Genomic DNA, 23410 nt, shown 5'->3' on the forward strand with positions numbered 1-23410 from the left:
AGTCTGTAGGAAAGCGCGCGTGTCCGTGTAAAGAGCAATAACTGTGCCACGCTATAATATGTAAAACAGACCTACACAAACACAAAACATTCATCCATGCAAACAATGTTTCAGTGTCTCTTTTGTCTCTTTTTCTGTCACTCAGGATTTTTTTCTAGTTTAATCTGCACAAAAACGGTGAAACATTCGAGCTGAAACATCGGGCTCCGTGTCTCCATCCACGTGATGTCACGCATTTCACCAGTCACTGTGTCCGTGGACTTGGAGGCAGCTCGTGCTCCAGGTTCAAACACCTTCATTAAAAATCTTGTGTTTAAGGCTTTGAAACATTTAAAAGACCAAAATGTTTAAGACAAATAAATATTTCATATCTGAGGCGCATGTATGAAACACGCTGTTGTACTCAGAGTTAAATCCCTCAGCTTTCAGGTTTGATCATTTTTATTGTATAAAAGTCAAACTCAGACTGTTACTGGCAGCACAGAGGGGGTTTCTGTGGAGCAGATCCACAGACTGACTGTGAAACTCAAAGTGAAACTCAGCTTTTATTACTTTTCTTTCTAACGTTAAAGAATCATTTACACAAACTGGAGGAGACGACAGAAACAGCAGGCAGGTGTGGGAACAGCTGTGTCCACATGGTTTATGTCCATGCAGACGGTTAAAGACACCGAGACACTTCCTCTTCTTCACTTCACCCACTCACTGCATCTGTGTTTTTGCCCCTGAGGTGTGTCTCTGACGTCTTGTGTGCAGCACAGTTTTGCTCTCCTGCATCCATGTTTCTAAGAGTCACGTCTCTATATAACACATCTATGATCGAATGATAGATCTGAGCAGTTTCCTCTGAACAACACATCTGCTGAAATCTGACGAGATGATGCTGAACATGCAGAAATCTCATGCGGCTTCATTGTGGAGTTGGACAAGTGCAGTCATGTCACCATCTCAGCTTTTAACCCTTTAAATCTGGTTAATGTGTTTATTTTACACAGTTTGAGACCTCAGTGTTCCCCACTAACAAAATGGAGCATGAAACTACGTGAAACACAGATAAGATTAGATTTCTTTGCACTTCCCATTCTCAGCTGTAGCAGGAGACTCATCCCTGTGCATCAGTGCCAGTATTTCTGTTGTTGGTAAAAGTGATTGACCATCTTGCCAAGACCTTATTGGCTGTGGTCCAAAGAGAACCCCAAAGTCTTCAATCTTCAAAACACGAAGGCCCAAACTTTATTTATTCATGTCACCCTCAAAGACAGCACATGCTATTGATGCACCATCGAGAGTATTCAGTCTGTCTGTGGTTCTGTCAGCCATCCAGGACCTCTGCAGGTAGACAGGTCTGAAGATCCTCTCTGGTTCCATCCACCACAGCCGTACACTTCACAGAAGCATCAACAGCAGCAGATGGAGGAAGAATTTCTAGCCACAAGCCATCACTGAGCTGCTGAAATATTGGACTGTTTACACCAGGGGTGGGCAGCTCCAGGCCTCGAGGGCCTGCAGCTTTTAGAGCTCACCTTGGATCAACACAAATGGATCAAATGATTAGTTCATTTCCAGGCGTCTGGAGAGCTTCAAGACATGTTGAGGAGTCATTTAGCCGTTTAAATCAGCTGTGTTGGATCAAGGATCATCTAAAACCTGCAGGACACCGGCCCTCGAGGCCTGGAGTTGGACACCCCTGGTTTACACAATCACTGTACACACTGTGTGTATGTACCACTACCTCTGCACTACAGCTGCTACAGTATTTTTTAGGAATCTGTATTTATTTATTCTTATTCTTTATTCATATATGTTATTTTTTATTTATATAGTTTATCTTATTTTTTATCTAAGTCTTACTTATGTGCAGTTTTCTGTGTGCAATATTGAGGAGGCCGAGTATTTCATTGCTGGCAGTGATGTGCCATTGTTGCCTGTTTATGACAAACAACAACTTGAAACTTGATCTCTCAGATAATGGAGAGGATGTAGTGACTCATCTGTGAAATATCATTTGTGCAAAATCAAATAACACTTAGGTGCATTTTTCTAAATGTTAAATAAAGAATAGAAAACACCTTCAGCTTCTGTGGCAAATTAATTATCTCAACATCAGGCTGTCCTCTGCTGCTGAACATGATCAAATATATTAGCATACACACAGGTGGGAGCAGTGGCGGTCCTAGCCTGTTTGGTTTGGTGCCCCGGGCGAACACACACACACACACACGCACACCCCATATTAAGGATTGCACATTAACATAAAACTGTTGTGGGAACCACACTGAATTTCACCAGAGAAACATAGACACACACACACACACATATGAAGAGAGAGAGAGTATGCATACTATGCAAACAGCTACCAGACAGCCATCATCATTCGTCACACAATGAGAACAGGACAAATCAACAACTGACAATTAATATTAGAATCTGTAACATAATGTATTGTTTGGAGTTTAGTCTGTTACTGTTGCAATTTTTACCATTTCTTCTTGGAGCAACTGTAACCCACATTATTTCCTTAGGGATTAATAAAGTATTCTGATTCTGATTGTTTCAGGATGAGCTGCCATTATCCAATCACACATCTGCTTACCTGCATCTTTTGTTTCTCCTCTTCTTTTCTATTTTTTCTAAACTGAGCACCTGATGGCTTTGAACTTTTCTTGTCCATCTTTTAATTTTGCACTCCAGTATGAACACAAATCCCCCAACTCGAGGATCACCACAACATAACCTAACAGACCTACATCTTAGTTCACAGATTCACTTTGTCGAGGGTTTATTTCTGAGATTTCGCACAACCCAGGATTCAAATCATGAATACATGATGGGCTTGGATTTACAACATTATGAATGAAATGTGCTCTATTTGGAAGCAGCCGGCCCCTCCCCTTTCGACGGGTTGTGTGAGACTTTAAATCATCAAACTGTAAATTTTAAATTGTTATTGATCCTTTACCCCGAGTCCTAAAGTGTAGATTTATTTTCTTACTCTTCTTATATTTATTGTTTGTTTACTTGCACTGCTGTAACTGGAGCCTCGTCGTCTCGTCTCTATATGCTGGACTGTCTGTAGCGGAGATGACAATAAAGTTTACTTTGACTTCAGCAGCGCGCACGCTCACTGAGGGCTCTCGCGCTCACTTTTCGTGTGTAGAATTTTGAAAAAACATTTGTGCAAATTATAAGTTTGTATCATGATGTCTGCTGTTTTTGTGGTTGTTGGTTTGTTTTTATTTTGTTTTATTTTGTGAGTTGGTTATTCGATGCTGCTCCCCGCCGCCCCGCCCCCTCCTCTCTGCGCCGCAAGCAGCAGGTGCACCTCGCAAAAGGAGGGCGCCCCAATGGGCGATAGAAAACCCATCGGTGCCTGTGGCATTTCCAATATGCGCTGATGTCGGGCAGCATGAGTACGAGCAAAAACAGTTCAACAAGTTCAAGTTTTTATTTTTACAGGTAACAATGGCATATTACTACCAGCAGTTAAATTCTTAGGCTCAGAGACCCTCAATATTGCACACGAGTAACACATACTGAATTGACTGGTATGAGTGTGGATGCTTCTGTGCCACATGATGAGTGTGTGGCTGTGGTCACAGAGGATCCTCAGGCAAAAAAAATTAAAGGTGTCTGTGAAGAAATCTGCCAGTTTGAGAGCAGGACTGGGATGTTATCTGGTCTGTGTGTTTCTGTGTGTGTTACTGTAAGTGATTAAAAGTGAACAAAGTGTCGGCAGTAAAAAAAAGAGTGTAGAGTAGTTTCTGTTTCTGCTGTGGAAATGTTCTTATCGGCTGGAGCTAAAAAGCAGAGTGGCTTTGGGGACAAAGGTGGCGCTCCTCCTCCTCAGTCCTGCAGGAAATGCAGCAGAGGCGCCGCCCAGAGGGGAGCCATTGAAATGCAGGGTGAACAATGTGAGAGGGGTCACCACCATCTCTTTGGTGTTGCTCACGTTCAGTTCAAGTGTGGAGCTGTCACATCACTCTACAAACTCCTGCAGAGCGGCCCGTGGTGCTGTGAGGGCCTGACAGCAGTGACAGAACTGTGTCGTCAGCACATTTAACCAGGTGACAGTTGGGCTTTTTAACCCATGGCTTCTGCTTAGAGTGAGTCTGTACAGTAACCTGTGGTATGATGTCATCAGTGTATTCACTGATGCATTGTGTGCAATCATTCACACTATTGTTGGCAACAGCTTGAAAAAACTTACCACTCAGCAGTGCAGAAGCAGTGACGCAAGACGATGGCGGTCCAGCATTGAACCGAGCACATGATTGGCTGCTCACGCCTCAGCTTCTGCTTATAAGCTGGTAGCAGGACGACCGTGGGGAGATCTGATTTGCTGAAGGCTGGTTGGGGGCGGGCACATGTGAACGAGGTACTTTTGTTCTCACAGGAACACCAGCCAAGCCGGGAACTGAGGAGGAATTCAGCCATTTCTCCGTATAGTATCCTGATGGAAAGTCATCCTGGTCAGCAGTTCATCCAGCTTGTTTTCCAAAGTTAGGATGTTAGCTAGAACAATGGTGGGAAGTGAGGAATGGTGCTGTCTGTTCATCAGCTGGACCATGACCCCGGCTCCTTTCCTCCGGCGTAGTTTCTGCTCAGGGGCATTTGTGTGGTCGAAGGTGATCTGTGCCATTTAAACAGCACGTTTCCAACAGCTCATGCTGCACAAAGTACTTTACACACTAAAATGCAACTAAAATAAGTAAAATGCGCAACAATCATGCAATACAATTTAAAAGAGAAATAATAATACAATAAGAAAATAAAAAACAACAACGACTAATCTGTTTAAACAAAAAGTGTTCGGGTCAATGTGTGCTAAGAGACAGTCCGTAAAAATGTGTCCAGTGTTTGTGCAGATTGAATATTTAGACACAGACTGTTGCAGAATCTGCAAGTGTTAAAAACACGAGGAAAACTCGTGAAACTGAGTATGATGGCGATCATGGCAGCCATCCTCATCGGCGCCATCTGATAATCTAAAACACTGCATTAACCATGAAAAAACCCACTGCCATCTTTACACACAGCCCCCTGTTTTACTCCCCAATTATGCAAATGAACACAGTTTTAAAAACAAACATTTTGATTGACTTTCTCAATCAAACTTTACAGGCAGCTGAAATCTGGAACTCATCCGCGACTCATCTTCATCCTGCCCCAAGTGGAGGAGTTCAAGTATCTCGGGGTCTTGTTCGCGAGTGATGGGAGAAGGGAGCCGGAGATCGACAGACGGATTGGGGCTGCAGCTGCAGTAATGCGGACGCTGCACCGGTCCGTCGTGGTGAAGAGGGAGCTGAGTGTAAAAGCGAAGCTCTCAATTTACCGGTCGATCTACGTCCCTACCCTCACCTATGGCCACGAGCTGTGGGTAGTGACCGAAAGAACGAGATCGCGGATACAAGCGGCAGAAATGAGCTTCCTCCGAAGGGTGGCTGGCCTCTCCCTTACAGATAGGGTGAGAAGTTCGGCCATCCGGGAGGGGCTCAGAGTAGAGCAGCTGCTGCTCCACATCGAAAGGAGCCAGCTGAGGTGGTTCGGGCATCTGACAAGGATGCCCCCTGGGCACCTCCTGGGTGAGGTGTTCCGGGCATGTCCCATCGGGAGGAGGCCCCGGGGCAGACCCAGGACACGCTGGAGAGATTATATCTGTCGGCTGGCCTGGGAACGCCTTGGTGTTCCCCCGGATAAGCTGGAGGAGGTGGCTGGGGAGAGGGAGGTCTGGGCCTCTTTGCTTAGGCTGCTGCCCCCGCGACCCGGCCTCGGATAAAGCGGATGAAGATGGATGGATGGAATCTGGAACCTGCATTTTATCTGCATTTTAATTTTTTCATTTCTAAATGTGGAAATTGTCGTGATGCACAAACAAAATTTATGACATTATCTTATTGTATTATTTTTGTATAATAAAAAAATGTATTATACAAATCTATAGAAATTCAAATGTATTATTTAAAAACACATGTTGCAATAAAAGATTACATTTGTAGATTCTGTGCTAACTTTTAACATTTTTGTTACCATTTCAGTGTCGGAGACGAGGGCTGTTCTGCTGGGGAGCAGCTGGTCTGAGTGGGAAACTTCTTACTGGGAGAGACAAATTTAACAGAGTGGACGAAAAGTGGACTCAAAGCAAAGAAACAGTTCTCATCAACACAGATCTGCTTCATTCCAGCATCTCTGAAGACAAACTAAAAGGGCTCTCATGTGTTCCTGCTGGTCATACAGCCTGAGGACTTGACACAGCAACACAAACTGAGGCTCTCTGTAATTCTGAACATCTTCAGTGATTATTCTTTTGACCATTCACTGGTCCTGACATCAACACCCAGAGCTGATGGAGAGACCTTTGCAGGTCTTGATCAGATTTCAGTCTCGGAGACAGAAATTCTTCAAGTTCAGGAGTTGCAGACAAAAATGGATCCAAGTGTAGAGCGTAATGATGGGAGGCATGTGATCTGTCATCCAAGCAGAGCTGGAGCTCCTGTTAACTTTGTGCTCTATGGTTACGTTTACAAGAATATCCACATTGGTTGCAAGTTTTTATTTTAATACATTTGTAGGAATTTCAAGCTGTTTTTCACGTTGTCATTATGGATCATTGTGCTGAATTTTGAGAAGAAAAATGATTTTAATAAATTGTGGAATAAAGCTGTAACATGACAAAATGTGGAAGAAGTGAAGTGCTGTTAAAACCTTCAGCATGCTGTGTAGTTAGTAAATAATATAAATGTTTCATTTGGAAATCGAGTCAGTGCCAATAACTACACCACCTTCACTGTGACACGCAGGTTTCTCACTGGAAATACAGCACACACAGAGCTGTTACATAAAAGACACTGTCCACAAAACGTGTCCAACACCAGCTTCATCTTTTCTGAACATAAGTCAGGATATTGTCTTTTTGAATTAATGGAACTAAAACAACATTTCACCGTTATATGTATACAGTTATAATTTACTGGAAATCACTAAGTAAACCTGGACAACCTGTCAAATAACAATCAAACCTCTTCTCAAACATAATCAGTGTGGAGAACATCTGCTCTCATCACTGGTTTTGTTTTTCCATCTCATAGATTAGAAAAGCTTCATGAAGCAGAGATTAATTTAATGCTGTAATAGAAAGACATGAAAACATACAAGAGAATAAAGGAAGCAATCATAGTAAAAGTAAGTAAATGTCATGAACCGAAGCAAAAGTTTATTTATATCGCACTCTTCACAGACAGACAGGTGAAGAAACATCGAGACGCTTGGGATAAAGAAAGAACGGCGATCTGGGAGCGAATGCATGAAGAGGATAAACTGAACCAGGAGGAGGTGAAAGCAAGTAACAGAAAGCTGCAGTAGGATGAAACACTGCATCTATTCATGGATTATTCTGCTGCTGTCATTGCTTTTATTTTTATGTAACACACTGATGCAAAGACCACAGAAAAAACACACGTGAAGTATTAAAACATGCATGTGTGTTTGCATAAAAAGGAAACAAGTGTGTATTTAATCAGAATCAGAATCAGAATACTTTATTGATCCCTGGGGGAAATTATTTTTTGTTACAGTGCTCCATTTTAAACCAACATTAAGACAAGACAGACAATACGCTAACTAAGAATAGTACAATATATACATATATATACATACATACATAAGTCACTTATAAATAAATATTTGGAAAAGAAATTTAGGAGGTGAAGAACAAAAATCTAAATCAAAAGCTGACGAGTCAGTAACAGCTTGGATGCAGGTGCATCACCAGGAAGGTGACCTACCCACTGAATGTAAGCTTTTAACTGTCCAAAGTTACTTTACTTACGTCTGTGCTTCAGTGGTGAAACGTCATCGTTTTATTGTTGTGATTTTCTTTTCTAATTTTAGACAAATGTCCTCCTGACATGTGTGCGTTCGTCTGAGGCCTTTTTAATTTCTCTCATCTGTGAGATTAGCTGAAACACAAACACTGAAACAATAAAGCTGCTGCTGATTCCTAAGCCTGTTCCCATGTCGGCAGATCGCAATATTGACATTATTTTGAAATGTACATGTTAATTTGTGTAAGTTACTCAGATGAGGTGGAAAGTTGAGCCTCGGGGAACAGATTTAAACTCTTTTAATGATGGAGCAAAAATAATTACCCTGAAAATCTGCTCAAATTAAAAACAGTCGTGCTTTTAAATGTGATGAGATTGTTTGAATGTTTCATACATCTTTTTACATTTTTAGTGTGATGGTTGATCCTTTGTTTGCTAGTGTTTTTTATTTCTTTATCTTTGTTGCAGTTTGAGTGTGTAGTTAATGTTGAAAACTAACTTCTGGCTTAGCTGCAGATGAAACGTCTACACAAAGCTGAAACATTTTGCAGCAACGTGTTCACTCTGTGTGAGAGACGATTTAAACCCGTGTTCACAATAAAACATCAACTGTGTCCATTGTGAGTTGGATGACTGAGAACCTTCACAGACATATTGTGAGTTATTCTGTAACCAGGAGACATACAAGGCATTATGTCATCGCCTTCAAAGGTGGTTCAGATGCTTTTACAGGATTTTTGCAATTATTATTATTTTTTTTTAACTTGTGCTGAAGCTCAGGAAACACAAAGAAATGCCATAAAAAAATACAGCTCACAGTACAGAGCAGTGTTCCTGTTGTGGAGCTACCGCAAGTTTGCAGAATGCAGCAGTCGTAGTTATGTATAACATGTTTAATGTCAGTTATACACTAAAATGTTTGTGCAAACAGAAGTCAACAGGTGTGTTAATATATTATTAATACAAGTAATAGTCACACCCAAGATTTGCTGCCCCCCTGCTGGCAAGACCTTTGTTGGTAATAATGTTAATCGACATGCGCATAAGAGGGGAAGTCACCCTACTGCCTCTCAAATATATTAAGTTCAAACATTAATATATTCATTCCTGCAGACACAATGTTTGTCGCTCTGTACGTTCCTCAAGATTTCCAATCACCTCTGCTCCGTTTGTATCCTACCACAATATTTTTAGTGGCTCTTATATAGCCACCACATATTGGCCCCTTTTATTTATTACACACACACACACACACACACACACACACACAAAAAAAAAGATAAAATGAAGGTCAGACAGGGAAAACAAGTGTCAGAATGAAGCTTATTTATATTCCTTTCCGGTACATTTGACTAAAGACAGTCATCAGGTAAAACTGCCAGCTCAGCCACAGCAGTGAGCTTCAGGTGTGCAGGTCAGTCCGGAGATGGCATTGTATCCTGGGTGAACGTCAGCTGAGCTGAGAGGACAGATCCTTCTGAAATTCTTAATGTTCAACAAATTCTGTATTCAGCAATTAAGCGGGTGATGGTGGGATGACCAACATTATGCACTCACTTGATCAGCAAATCCACAAAGTGGTGAAATGTAGTGAAACTGACAAACTGTAGCACAACACCTCAGTGTTTGCAGGTTTAACAAGACCAAATGTAAACTTACAGAAACTATTTTATAAATCAAATTTTCAAAACCATTTCCTGCATTTGCTCCAGAAATGTGCTTTTAGAGGGTTTGGGTGAGTTTAAGAATTGCAGGTACCAATACTTCAGATGATGGCAGCCACTAGTCATTGTTTAAAGTTAGCACAAAGCTAAACTGCATTTAGCGAGAACGGACCATCAACTTTGCTTTCTCTATGCTAATCAGCATAAAATGTGGGATTAGACCAGAGTTAAATGTTTGCATTCAACAAATGCAAACATTGGTGTGGGGGCTTATAGCAATAAACTCAAACCACTCAGTGATTAAGTAAATAAATGATATTTTATTGAAAGATTTACCTGAACAGTTTGTAGAGTTTCATGACAGGTTATTTGACCAGAGAGATGCAGTGGAACTTCTTGTCTAACAGTTTGCAACAGCTCAAACCAACTTTCCTCAAACTGGACTAGAATTGCTAAGTGTGTTTTAAATGTTGTTTAAGTGAAACTTGTACTGTAACACTAAAACCCGAGTCCTCATATTCACAGCATCTTCAGGCGTGTCCATGCGAGACAAACCCGACGCACATCTAGCTGGGACAGTGGAAGTACGGCGAATCCTGCAAGGGCGGAGGGGGAGGAGCATGGAAGCATTTTAGAAGCACTTGCGGTGAACAATGGCGGGGCCGGACTCATCGTACTCCTGCTTGCTGATCCACATCTGCTGGAAAGTGGAGAGAGAGGCCAGGATGGAGCCGCCGATCCAGACGGAGTACTTCCTCTCGGGGGGAGCGATAATCTGGAGACGAGAACAGATTAGACACGAGGCAGGTAAGTACCTGTAGGCCAGTCTAGAGATGCACAGCAGAAGGTAGTCAAGTTTGAGAAGGTGTACACTAGAGGGCAGCAAAACTAGCTTCAGATAGATTTTTATAGTGGTGCCAAACGCCAGAGGAGGAGGAGGGTGTAAGTGGCACCGTTAAAGTGCAACAAAGCCTGCCGTCATGCATGGGCAGAAGTTGATGACAGATTTAAAGTTTGCAGTTTTTAAAGTGCAACACTGCACAAGTTTACAGCTCAAGAGATCCAAGTAACAAACCTTAATTTTCATGGTGGGCGGGGCCAGGGCAGTGATCTCTTTCTGCATGCGGTCGGCGATGCCGGGGTACATGGTGGTGCCACCGGACAGCACAGTGTTGGCGTACAGGTCCTTACGGATGTCCACGTCACACTTCATGATGCTGTTGTAGGTCGTCTCGTGGATACCAGCCGACTCCATACCTGAATGAAGTTTTAGTGCAGAAGTGAGAGACCTGATGCACCAAGGCTTCAGCACCTTTCAGGAAAATTCAACAACAGGCGTCTCTGGAGGGTAACTGACGATTTACAAACCAAGGAACGAAGGCTGGAAGAGCGCCTCGGGACAGCGGAACCGCTCATTGCCGATGGTGATGACTTGTCCATCAGGAAGCTCGTAGCTCTTTTCCAGGGAGGAAGAGGAAGCTGCTGTCTGCATCTCCTGCTCAAAGTCCAGAGCCACGTAACAGAGCTTCTCCTTGATGTCACGCACGATTTCACGCTCGGCTGGAGGTCAGAGTTGACAGTTAAATGGACACTTAGACGGACGTGCGCATCATTGTTTGTAACTGCAGTAGCTGCAGATTATGGCTTTACATCAGCATGCTTGAAGGTAAAACTGCACACATACCAGTGGTGGTGAAGCTGTAGCCTCGCTCGGTCAGGATCTTCATCAGGTAGTCTGTCAGATCTCTGCCGGCCAGATCCAGACGGAGGATGGCGTGAGGCAGAGCGTAGCCCTCGTAGATGGGCACAGTGTGGCTGACACCGTCACCCGAGTCCATCACAATACCTGCAGGACAGAACACTCAGGTCACTCTGGAACCACTGAGCTTTGTGCTTCCTCTAATGGTCACTAGCTGCTGCTCTGAGCAGGGCCAGAGAATACTCAGAGCCTGCTGCTCTAACCCCCAACTGAAGAAACGAGCCCCAAGTTAAACAAGGAAGTTTATCTGAAGCAGAACTCTGCACAGCAAGATCCTGAAATGCTGGAGACCCACCTGTGGTACGACCAGAAGCATACAGCGACAGCACGGCCTGGATGGCCACGTACATGGCAGGAGTGTTGAAGGTCTCGAACATGATCTGCACCAGAGAAAGACTTTAATGTACAAGTGCTATAATTACACCATTAGCCTGGAAATTAACTTCTTTTTCTACAAGTGCAAAATGCATCCAAGCTAGAAAACCTTCACAGGATCAACAGGTTCAGTGTATCAGCTGCTTTAATCAGAGATGGTCCTTCACACACCTGCGTCATCTTCTCCCTGTTGGCTTTGGGGTTGAGAGGAGCCTCAGTCAGCAGCACTGGATGCTCCTCAGGAGCAACACGGAGCTCGTTGTAGAAGGTGTGATGCCAGATCTGCACGACAAAGGCAGCTCGCAAGTTAAGTACAAGTGCGATTAAATCAGAAGGTATTCAGTCTGAACTCTGATTCTCAGGTGATGAAATCAAAGTGGAAAATGGCATCTTTCAGCAGCAAGACAAGAGCAAACCAAACAAATAACCCCCCCCCCCAAAAATAAATAAATAAATAAAATAAAACCAGTTTAGCTTTTTGTGGTTTTCTGTTGAAACTGGTCAGATTTCATTCAGGGGTTTAAAGACAACCTGTAGTGAGAGATGTCAGCTTTGATAAAGTCCTTCACCTTCTCCATGTCGTCCCAGTTTGTGACGATGCCGTGCTCGATGGGGTACTTCAGGGTCAGGATGCCTCTCTTGCTCTGAGCCTCGTCTCCCACGTAGCTGTCCTTCTGTCCCATTCCCACCATCACACCCTGCAGACACAGTTACACGCGTCAGGCTTATGCGCAGGGTTGCAGTCGAATTCCTGAGAGTGATGTTCGTACCTGGTGCCTCGGGCGACCGACGATAGAGGGGAAGACAGCTCGGGGGGCGTCGTCTCCAGCGAAACCCGCTTTGCACATACCGGAGCCATTATCAACAACGAGGGCAGAGATTTCTTCATCCATGTCTGAAAGAACACAGTCATTCACATAATCAGAGGGTAAATCTCTTAAAGTAAATACTTTAATAATTCTGTTCTGCAGTGTTAGTGACTGGCTGCTCCCGAATGGGATCAGAACGATGCCACCTTATCCCACAGTCCAGCCAATGATGCGATTCACTCGTATATACGCAGCTAATCCACGTGGCTGACAGGCTATGACAGCGTCCTTATGTGCCGACACCGGTGTTTTAGCAAAGCGGCTGATGTGGAGTGAAGCCACGTTAATGACAACGTGTACAACCATTGGAGATGTGAGCAGGACAGACGGAACAACTGACGGACAAAGTGTGGACTTTATAGCAGCTTTTATAAAAGTTTGATAAAAATATCTGCAATGTTTGGTTTTCTTCCTGAATACTGTCGTCGTTTATATTTACTGCAGGAAGAAACTGTAAAAACAGCGTTTTATAAGGAAAACACTCTCCGCCTGTGAGCAAACCCCTGCCCCCAGCCTTATGGGGACCAATCAAAAAAATTATATGGGAACATGGCATTTATTGTTGTGGCACAAAATTTGTGTTGTATCAGATTTGATGCAGAACAGCTGATTGTTCTGTAAATAGTTTGAAATGTTTATTTAAAAAAAACAAAAACGAACAAAACAAAAAAGCAAAAAACAAAAACAAAACAAAAAAAACACTTTGTTGTCTGCAAAAAACTCAGTAATTTTTTTGAAGAACTAAATAATTAATTGCCCAACATTTGTCATTATTTACTATATTTCAGCCACAGGACTCTACTTATAATTATGACAATGAGTCATAATTATGAGTCAGAGCAAAAATAAATAAATAAATAAAAAAAGTTTTCAAAATTGGAGTTAGTTATTTTTCCTTCCAATAGTGTTAACATACTGCACAGGTCAGGAACAAGATTTTTTTAAAACTTTCATTGTAAGTGAGCTAAAGCAGTTAATTTAAAGTAGTCTAACATAAATGCTGTAATTTGATTATTTTAATAAACATGTAACTTGGATGGATTCGATGCCGGCGTGACCACAGTGCACACGTCTGCTGTCGCTCAGTGATCCAGGGGCGCTCAGGGAGTTTGTGCGTTCGCTCAGACACATGAAGCATTAGAGGGAACATTGATGGTGGGTGGGGCTTCTGGCTAAACTGAGTTGTTTTGTCACATTTTCCAGTCAAGAACATTTCAACAAGTTCAGACAGAACAAACTCTTCTGCTCTGCAAACCCAGATTCTCATCTGGCTCAGTCCATTAGGAACAAGGTCTGTAGTTTCTATGCACGTGTCCAGGTCACACATCTTTTTTTAAGTTGGCTGAACAGAAAACTACAGCAGGAGGTCTGATTATGTAAGAGTTAGAAACAGGAAGCACAGAGGAGCAGCCCTTCCCTCAGGTCATCACTCATTCACTGAAGATGGATTTTGACAGTTTTTAAACTTGAATAAATCTCACGCAGTCATGAACATTAAAGAAATCATCACATTTTTCACTTTACGTTTCAGAAGAAACATGACCTGCACATTTTACAAAACAGTGAAATGTTAGCCGACTTTGGCATTTTTTCTCTTTAACATCACTCAGTTTGTTGTATATTTTCCTCCAGTTTTACTTAAAGATCTCAGCATCAAGTCAGCTTTTATCGTGCAGCCTGGTTTAAACCAGCATCCTCCGGCCTCACAGAGGGTCTCCTCCGGCCTCACAGAGGCTTTCCTCCGGCCCCTGTGAGCTCAGTCAGATCAGAGTTAGCGGTTTGAGAACCGGTTTGTTCTTTAGCGCCTCTCTAATGAAACCGCAGCTCAGAGTAACATCGTGTTTCAGCTGCGACAGCTTTAACTTTAAATCTGAGCTCTTTAATTAAACCGAGCTTCAGCCTCATTGTTCCACTTTGACCTCCGAACTACATGAGAAACTGTACTCTGAGTGTTACCTGTGCAGGTGAGTCAGGCGCGTCTGTGGTGAAGTCTCGCGGATGCTTCTCTGGCCCAGCTGTGCGGTTACTGCAGCAACATTAGCGCGAGCGCACCGGCTTTATCCGCGCTCGCGGGACAGCTGGCGTTTCCCATAAAAGGTAACGTTCTGACAGCCGCGCTCTAATTGGTCCAGGTGACCAGGACCTCGCAGGTGCTCTCAGCTGGCGCGCTGATTGGCTGTAGGAGGCATCCGTCAAAGGGGAGGGGCCAGCACCAGAGACGGAATCCTGATTTCTCCTCCGCCACAAAAATCCTGCAAAGGTTTTAATCTAATATGGAGTCCGCCTGAGAACGAGGACGCTGATTGGCCAGGAGCACCGGAAGTACGCTCTGGATTAAATGTAGTTTATTCTCTGCGCTGATGAATATTAAAGAAAGCCCCAGTAAACCAAAAACAGCTGAGTATACATCACACAAATCACCCAGGAGGTCAAACAGGAGGAAATAATAATACAAAAAACTTTATTTATTTATTCAAGTTCAAATGTTTGGTCACATGATTGCAATCAGGAACCACTGACTTGGAAAACTGTGACTGGAGTGAAGCAAGAGCATGAGGGGTGAAAGCAAACATCCCTTCATCATTCTCCTCTCTGAGACAGAAACGTGAAAGGAAACGTTTTAGTAGTTGTAGCTGCTCATGAAACAAAACTCCAGGAAGCTCTCGAGGAACTCGGTGTGACTTTGTGGCTCTGCAGAGCTGCTATCAGCCTGATGATCCACAGGTCTGTGCAGGTACAGATAAACGCTCCACCTGAGGCAAGAATAAGCATTTGCGTCCTGTTCCTGCCTCTGTGAGCCGGACTGACACAGAGAGAAACAGGCTGAAACACTCAGGTCATGGTCTGAACGTAGTTTTCCTCTTCTAACACACAGAAGGTCTTTCCAAACTCAAGGTTAGTATTTTAACATTCATGGGGAAAAAAACATAGTTTCACAAGCCTGTGAGCTGAGTCAGATCACTGTGGGTGAGGAATTAATCTGACTCTAACGATCAGTGGCTGTTCTGGGATGTCGGCTGTGCAGCATCTGAGGTTTATAAGCTGTGAACAAATATTTAGTGACCTGAGCTTCATGAAATCACTGAGGTTCCCTCAGAGACAGAACACCTGCACAAACATCTGTAATCAGATATTTGAAATCTATATTGGATGATACAAATAAGCTGTTTCCAGCTCAGTGTTTTCTGCTGCACTCTGGACTCTATCAGATGACTCCAGGACATGCAGATTTTTATCACACAGCAGTTGGTGTCACTCCATGCTGGCTATGAATCCCTGCGGCGGCACGTTTCTGTAATCGTACTTCTCTGATGTTGTTTTGTGCGGGTAAAAGCCGTTCATGCTGAAAGTCCATCCTACCATGGAGCGACCGGCCCTGCAGACTACAAGAAAGCAAACATAACAGCAAATTAAAAACCACAACAATCTGTATTTCTTCTCATTTGTTATTGACTATGTAAAAAAAATATTACATATTCATAATGTAAATAAACTCCCGAGGGCGTCCTGCTCCTGCCTGACCCACCTCAGCGGCTCCTCCACCCTGTCTCTAAGGAAGAGACGGACACGGGACACAAGAAGCTCATTTCTGTTGTTTGTATCCATGATTCCACAGTGGCTCTGCAGCTCCGGACCTTCTCCACCTGAGACCACGGCCTCGATTAAGAGCAGCTGATTATTGGGGGTTTTCTGCCTTTGATGCATGTGCAAAGTCATCATGTGAGAGAGGATGAGTGGAGAGAGAATTTCATACGGATGCAGATTTCCAAAAGTTTCTGATCTGGTGTAAAAGAAAGTGAGTTTTGGTTTTGCGTTAGTTTCAGTCTGCAGCTCCGCTGAATGAGGCGGCTGTGAGTTTACAAGAACAAAGTCACGCTCGCTGTCATCGACGTCCTCTTCTGCTGCGCTTTCTTTCCCTTTGTAAATATAATGAAACAGTGCAGTGTGTTTTTTAAGTTATCACAGATTGAAAATGTTTGACTGAACATCAAAAATTTGTCAAGTTTGACAAATTTTGGTGGAAAAAAATCAAATCATAAGATCAACAAATGTATTTTGTGCACAGTTTAAGGAATAGTCGTCTAAGATATGTATATTTCCATTCGCACACTCTAACATTGTAAATGTGTTCAGCATATGAAACAAACAGAAACCTGCTGAAGCAGAAATGCTAAAAGCTGCAGTTCCTCTAACATCCACCAGGGGCTCCAGCACAGAGCCAGTCCCCGTAGGCTCCCGTGTTTAAACTTTACAGTAGAAATAAACATGTTTACATCCTGATACAAAAATGTTTTGGTCTCTGTACCTAATGTCCCCCATCATACATCATACATCTGTATGGGAGGTTTTTATTATTATTATTAACTCATTTGTTTAAATTACCTAGCTTAAAGTTGGGGGCGTGGCCTCTTTGACTGACAGGTAGGTCTGGACTTTGCTTCTTATGTTTGTGGCTTTTGGAGAATTTGAATCCAGTTTTATGACAAATGATACGATTTCTGTGCCGTTAGCTGCTGTTAACTGTTAAATGTGCCTCGAGGTGACTGTTGCTGTGATGTGCTGTCTAAATAAAACTGAACTGAAATGCTTTGCATTATAAAAAGTTGTTTAGTAAACAAAGTATTCACTGTTTCCTCTCTCAGCCACAGCATGACATTTTTACATGGAAAAGAAGCTGATTGGTTTCTGTTGTTACCAAATCTAAAGATTTATTTGCTCGATTTATGATCACAGAATTAATTATCATGCTGAGTCCTTTTCTGTTTGAATGTGTGCACATTCACAGACCATCACAGTGCAGTGAAGCCGTTTTAGAGCAGCTGAGTCAGATCACTGGTTCAAAAATCAAACAAACATGGATGTGCATCACACAGAGTCATACAGCTTTCAGATGAATTTGTCCTTATCTGCAGCTTCCAGTTTCACAGCAGCACAATGAGTCAAACTGTGAAGGTGGATCTGTGACTGATGCACAGCAGCAGAATCACACTGAGTCAAAGTCAGGCCTTATCTGTGTTCACAGCCTCACATGCTCTCATTTTGTAACTAGACAAACTTTCTTTGTTCTGATATGACACGCTGTCAGTTTCCTGGTACGGAGGTGAAACGTCTCTGCAGCTGCATCACAGACGCTGAACTGTCAGCTGTTGTTAGTTGGTTGTAAATTCAGATTTCAGATGATTTTTCACAGAAAGGTGAAGTTTTTGTGGTTTCAGTGTTGTCTTCATGCCTCTCAGACATGTTTTAATGTTCAGCCTTCATCCTCTTCCTCTCAGTCCTCTGAATCTGTGACATGTCCATTAGAACGACACACAGTGCTGCACCTGTGCTCTCGTGGTGCACACGGGTCAACATCGCCACTGAAGTCAGTTTATTTCTGTTTTTTTGCCTCTGTTATTTTTTTACATTTGATTTCAATCTTGATTTTCTGGTTTCCTCGTGTCGTACTCATTTTCACAGTTCAGTAAAACTGCTGTTGTGTTGTGTTCATCATTTATTGTCTTTCACAGTGTGAGGAAGCACCCGCCTGTGCTCGTATCCCCTTTTAATGCAGTCAAAACAAAGGATGAACCTTCCTGCTTCACAGTTGCTGCACATTTGTATGTTTTAGCTGCGCAGACGTGTTCCTGCTTCTGTGACGCGCCCTGAACCTGCACAGACCTGTTTGTGCGTTCAACCGCAAAATACAACAATTAAAAGGCTTCATGTATTTATTTATGTACGTGAGAAACTCTGAGACTCTTCTTGTTTTACATTTCAGGATGTGATTTACAGGATTCCTGGGTGATACCTGAGAGTCTGTCCTCCCCCCGACCCACCCCATCTGTCACTCAGTCTGTCCTTGTACGGACTTCACTACAGCTGCATCCTCCAGCTGACACACCTACTGCAGAGAGGAGGGAGGACGTTTAACAACATGTAGCGTTTCATACTTTCACAGATTTATCTGAACGCTGCAGAAACTTGAATTTTACACATGCAGGACTCACAGCAGAGATTCAGAACCTGGGATTCAAATAGTTAAATATTTAGAGATGGAAGCAGATTTCAAAGCTTTATTGATCATTGAACACAGTTGTACACATCTGTTAACTCTGCTGCTTCCTTATATGGACGTACCTGACAGCAGAGCAGCCCGACTCTGCTGTCAGGTACGTCACTGTGCAGCAACACGGGACAGAGTTTAAGTTTCACTGAGAAAATCAATGTGAAGCTGACAGCCTGTGAAGCTGAGAGATCATCTGTAGTGAAAATCAAAAATACCTGTTTTCGTTGTTTCACACACAAACTGCCCAGAAATATTCACACACATCATTCTGACTGTAGCTAGTTTGTAGAGTCAGTCACACTTAAATGAACACATCTTTTTATCACCGTGGATGTTACACCATAACCAGATCACCCAATCTCAAGAGACTGCACAAGATTTGGGGAGACCTAAAAGGAAGTGAACCACGTTGCATTAAAATAAGGGGAAACGTTGAGTTCTTCCTCCCTGTTACTGTTCGGATCGTGTCGCCTGGCTGCAGAGCACCGACCTGTCTGCAGGGAGGCGACGCACCGGTCTGCCTCGGCACGCTGATTTAGATCTCCGGTGTGTTTGTCGCCCTGCAGTCAGGCAGAGCCGACATTGTCCACATTCTCCGGCTGGTTCGGGCCTGTTCAGGGAGACGGAGGCGTGTCTGTGAAACCAGGCAGGCTCCTCCCTCTCAAACTGATTAACATGGAACCACACAGAGACCAAAAAAGGCCTGAAAGCTGCAGCAGAAACTTCCTGGACTGGTTGGAAAACGCAGTCATGCGTGTTCTTCATGAAGCCAAACTGCTTTTCATGAAACTCGGCATGCAGAGACTTGAAGATCGTTTCACACAGTGTCTGTGTGTCTGTCAGAGATGCAGCTCCGTCCTGTGCATCGAAGAATTAGCCGTCAGGAAACGAAGACTTGCTGACTGACACAGATTATTACTTCAGAGCTCTGATTGCAGTTAAGGCTTAAGTATTGACAAGAGTGCATCTAAAAACATTTTTATTCATTAAATGATTAATTAATATTTTTATGTCATGAGTGAATAACGGTGGGAGTTCTCTAAGTAGAACAGGTCATCAGCATCTCTTTTTGGTTTTCTCCTTAAAAGCCTTTATTTCTCTGTCATGTCTGATTTCTAAGTCCTTCTGCGTACGCAGCTTTTTCTCTTCTTTCATGAGGTTTCGTCTAACACTTTGTACTTTTTGCTGTTCCTTCAGAGCTTTGAGCTCCTCATCATTTTTTTCCATCAGTGTTTCCTATATTTTTCTTTAAATTCTTTAAATTCTTCAGTTTTCGTTTTCTGCCTTTTTAAACCAACTCTTCATATTTCTGTCTCATCACTTTCTTTTCTTCTTTTTCCTTCTGCTCTTCTCATTTGTCTCTTTCCTTCTGAGTTTTTCTTCATCTTCCTGTTGTCATTTGCAGTGTTGGGTAAGTTAGCTTAAATTAGCAACCTAGTTACATTACTAGGTACTTCTATCAAAAATAACTCAGTTACTTCAAGTTACTCGTTACTTTCAAAGTAACTAGTTACTAGGGAAAGTAACTTTGGTCTTACTCAGATTTCTCTTGTTAATGTGTTGCTTCCATAACTTTGCCAGTCTTCTAGCTTGCTTACTTGCCACAGTGTGGCACCTACCAATAGAAAGGAAAAAGTAATGTGCACATTTCCACGAGAGAAATCCCACGCCTGGACCGTCATTGACCGCCGTATGATTCTAGCCTACGTCACAGCGTCACGTGCACTTTTTACACCCAACACAAAAACTGCAGTCGTGGTGCTTTCGATTGTACTCAGAACTCGGAAATTCTGCCTTTTTAATAGAAAGATGTAGGCAACACCAGACTGCAGATGAGCTGCATACAGGGCTGGACTGGGACAAAAAATCGTCCCGGGCATTTTGACTAGAGACCGGCCCACCATTATAGGAAAAATCATAAAGTCTTTGAATGAAAACAAACACTGTTGTGACAGTGATGTGCACTGTTTTGATGGTATATATGCATCAATCTATCAATTGTTTGTTGTAAGATTCAGATAATTATTTATTAAAAGCGAGATATTTTAAATCAGAATAAGAAAGTATTTCTTTGTGCCCCCCTCTCCCTGTTAATGCCCTACATGGCCCCCTGGAAACACTTTGCTAGACCCGCCCCTGCACAGTTACCAGCTGTCAGCTACATAAAAAAGGATCCTGGTGTTATTTGTCTCTCAGAAACAGTTCATAACTTCCACTCATCCATGTCACCTAAAAGGTAAACCTGTTTCTCCATCACAGCTCTGATGATTCAGTAAGGACATCTCCTGGTTTCATCTTCATGTTTCCCTCTCACCACATATCCAACCGACATCATGACCAGCAGCTTTACAGCTGTGGCTCCAGCAAACATCAGCTGATACTAGAAATTAATATTAAATAAATTCTAACAACAGCTGATCAAGCTTAAACGTGCTGCTGTTGTTTAGCGCGATATCTGCTGGTTTCCTCTTTCTGGTGCAAAGTGGGCGATAAATAAACAAGAGAGAAAAGCCGATCAGCTGATCATTGATCAGTTTCATGATTGAAGTAGCAACAGGAGAGGGAGGGGATGAGAGGAGAAGAGGCAGCTGTGCAGCGTAAACACAGAATAACTCCAGCTTTGTGTCTTTTTCATTGTAGCTGAAGTTCGGGACAAACTGTGTTTCTTTTCACCTCAATAAGAAACGCGTAATAATTTCTCTGAATACCAGACGATTCAGTTTTTTACAGGACGGTTGGAAACTCTACTACTAACCTTATGAATAAAATAAAGTCCACTATCAGTAACATCATAGCACCACCCAGCTGTATAGAAACTCTATCATGCTAGCTAGTAGCAGTACGAGTTATTGTAACTGACTGTAAAAAGTCAGCACAACGAAAATAAACTCCACCTAAACTTGGTTTATATCTGACCCAGATAGACTGCAGCTCATAACTTCTTACCTGAAGTTCAGTTCACCGCCTCGGGTCTCTGCTCTTCCTGCCTCCCCTTCCCTCATCCACCTGCTGGCCTCCACCACTTGCTAATGTGCCCAGGGTTGCCGGTTTAAAGGAATCTTCTCCAAACAAACTCAGGATGAACTTCAGAGTTTTCCTGTTCCCCTCAGTGAAACCAGAAGGTCTCACTAACAGCAGCAGAAGATTTGGTCCAGGAGGACAGAGACTCACATAGCTCTTCATCTCCTCTCTCAGTGTCTCCATTGCGGTTTATTTCACACATCAAACATTTAGTAAACAGTTAAGCAAATACAAGTAATCTGCAGGTAGTAATAAAATAAACTACTAACTCTGTTACGCTGCGTCCGCACCTACACGGGTATTTTTGAAAACGCAGCTGTTTCGTCCACGTAAACGGCGTTTCGAATCACTGAAAACTGAGATTTTTTAAAACTTCTTTTTTGCGTTTACGTGTGGACGAGGAATAAAGAGTTTCTCACGCAACATCAAAGGTATGTGCCTTTTTTCACGTCACGCTGTGGCCATGTTATTGTTTACATGAGATGAATTGCAGAATGGCAGATAGAGACACAATACTGTTAATCTGACTGTCTGCAGGTTTTACATGCAGTTACTGTCCCTCCATTTACAAAGGCAGAGGCGTCACGGTGTCATTATTTTACTGTAGTTGTTTTTTCCTGTGTAATAATATTCAACATTGCTGTCAATACATTTTTCAAAAATGTAACACTGAATAAAATGTAAGTAAAAAAAGAATGCAATGATTGTATAACCCATATTTTATTCACGATAGAGCATAGAAAACATATCAGATGGTTAAAATTACACATTTTGCTGTTTTATAAAAAATATGAGCACATTTTGAATTTGATGGCAGCAATATGTCTCAAAAACAAAAGGATGGAGAAAGAAGTGATACTGAAAAAGGAAGAGCTACATTGAACACACTCATCATCTACAGAACATAATATCGTCAGAACTGACTGAACTGGCACATCTGGAAAAGCTCCATCAGTGCTGAAAGGTATCTACAGGTTTCTTTTTCAGGGAGGGCTTTCACATTCCTGCAGGAAGATGCTAAACCACATCTGCAGGTAGTCCACCAGCACAGCTAGAAGGGTCTAGGTGTTGAACTGGTCTGCCTGCAGTCCAGATCTTTCACCAGCTGGGAACATCTGGAGCATCATGTATTTAAAAGCACGTCAAAGAAGAGCCAGCAGTGCTGAGCAGCCAGAATCCTCTATCAGACAAGAATGGGAAAAAATTCCTCTCCCAAAGTCCAGCTGCTGCTCACATCAGGCCACAGACATTTAAAGACTGAAGTTAAAGAAGGGAGGAAAATGAGTTTGTTAATTATGAGGTAATTTTTCCTTTCGAGACTGTTGACATAAGAAGAGAAAATGCTCTCAATTATGGAGACAGTCAAATGGTTCATTTATGTTTGATGTGTGGTTTACATTTGTGTGGCTGTTAATAAAGTTAGTGCGCTCTAGGGGGCGTATGCGTTCATCAAAATGGCCGAAGGCTGATGTGTGTTTATTCCTCCCTAAATATCGTCGATGAAGTTTGCCATGCACGTCAGATTTTCCTGCGCATTTTCATACCTCTGCCAACAGGTTATGGGCCCAGGAAGCTAAGAAGTTTTCCGAAAGAGTCCATGTGGTTTTGCCACCGAGAGAAACGCCGCGACGTACTGTGCACTCGGTGAGGATTAGCATACCATGCTAGCGCCATGAGCCAACGAGCCGCTGAGTCAAATAGCCGTTGGGCTCGGCTAGTTTTTGATGGAGACGAAAAGAATTACGAACTATGGGAGACGAAATTTTTGGGCCACCTTCGTTTGCAAGGTTTAAGAGACATTATTTTGAAGCAGCCTACCGACGCGGAGGGAGAAGAAGACGGAGCAAAGAATG

At 42.8% G+C, this 23410-nt stretch overlaps 1 protein-coding gene across 1 annotated transcript; it reads right to left on the reverse strand.

Moving 5' to 3' along the window:
• Positions 1-9784: 9784 nt before the first annotated feature.
• LOC147318095 (actin, cytoplasmic) lies at positions 9785-14599 on the reverse strand. Its single transcript, XM_086257778.1, has 9 exons — positions 14444-14599; positions 12389-12513; positions 12188-12316; positions 11790-11900; positions 11539-11623; positions 11169-11330; positions 10853-11044; positions 10560-10741; positions 9785-10259 (listed from the first exon to the last, which is right to left on the reverse strand). Exons 2-9 carry the CDS (start codon positions 12509-12511, stop codon positions 10116-10118), a joined length of 1128 nt encoding a protein of 375 aa, XP_086113904.1. The 5' UTR covers positions 12512-12513; positions 14444-14599; the 3' UTR covers positions 9785-10115.
• Between the last annotated feature and the right edge of the window lie 8811 nt (positions 14600-23410).

This window comes from Aulonocara sp. 'chitande type north' Nkhata Bay, linkage group LG12 (genome assembly GCF_057382095.1).
Source record: "Aulonocara sp. 'chitande type north' Nkhata Bay isolate Kocher_YH1m ecotype deep benthic linkage group LG12, A_spYH_male_GT1.1, whole genome shotgun sequence".
Lineage (NCBI taxonomy): Eukaryota > Metazoa > Chordata > Actinopteri > Cichliformes > Cichlidae > Aulonocara > Aulonocara sp. 'chitande type north' Nkhata Bay.

Excerpts from the sequence above, each read along its gene's own strand:
- LOC147318095 (XM_086257778.1), bottom strand. The coding sequence starts at position 12,511 with ATGGATGAAGAAATCTCTGCCCTCGTTGTTGATAATGGCTCCGGTATG. Across the intron at positions 11,624-11,789 it reads ACAGGGAGAAGATGACGCAG|ATCATGTTCGAGACCTTCAA; the intron begins GTGTGTGAAGGA and ends TCTCTGGTGCAG. Across the intron at positions 10,260-10,559 it reads CGCCCACCATGAAAATTAAG|ATTATCGCTCCCCCCGAGAG; the intron begins GTTTGTTACTTG and ends TCTCGTCTCCAG.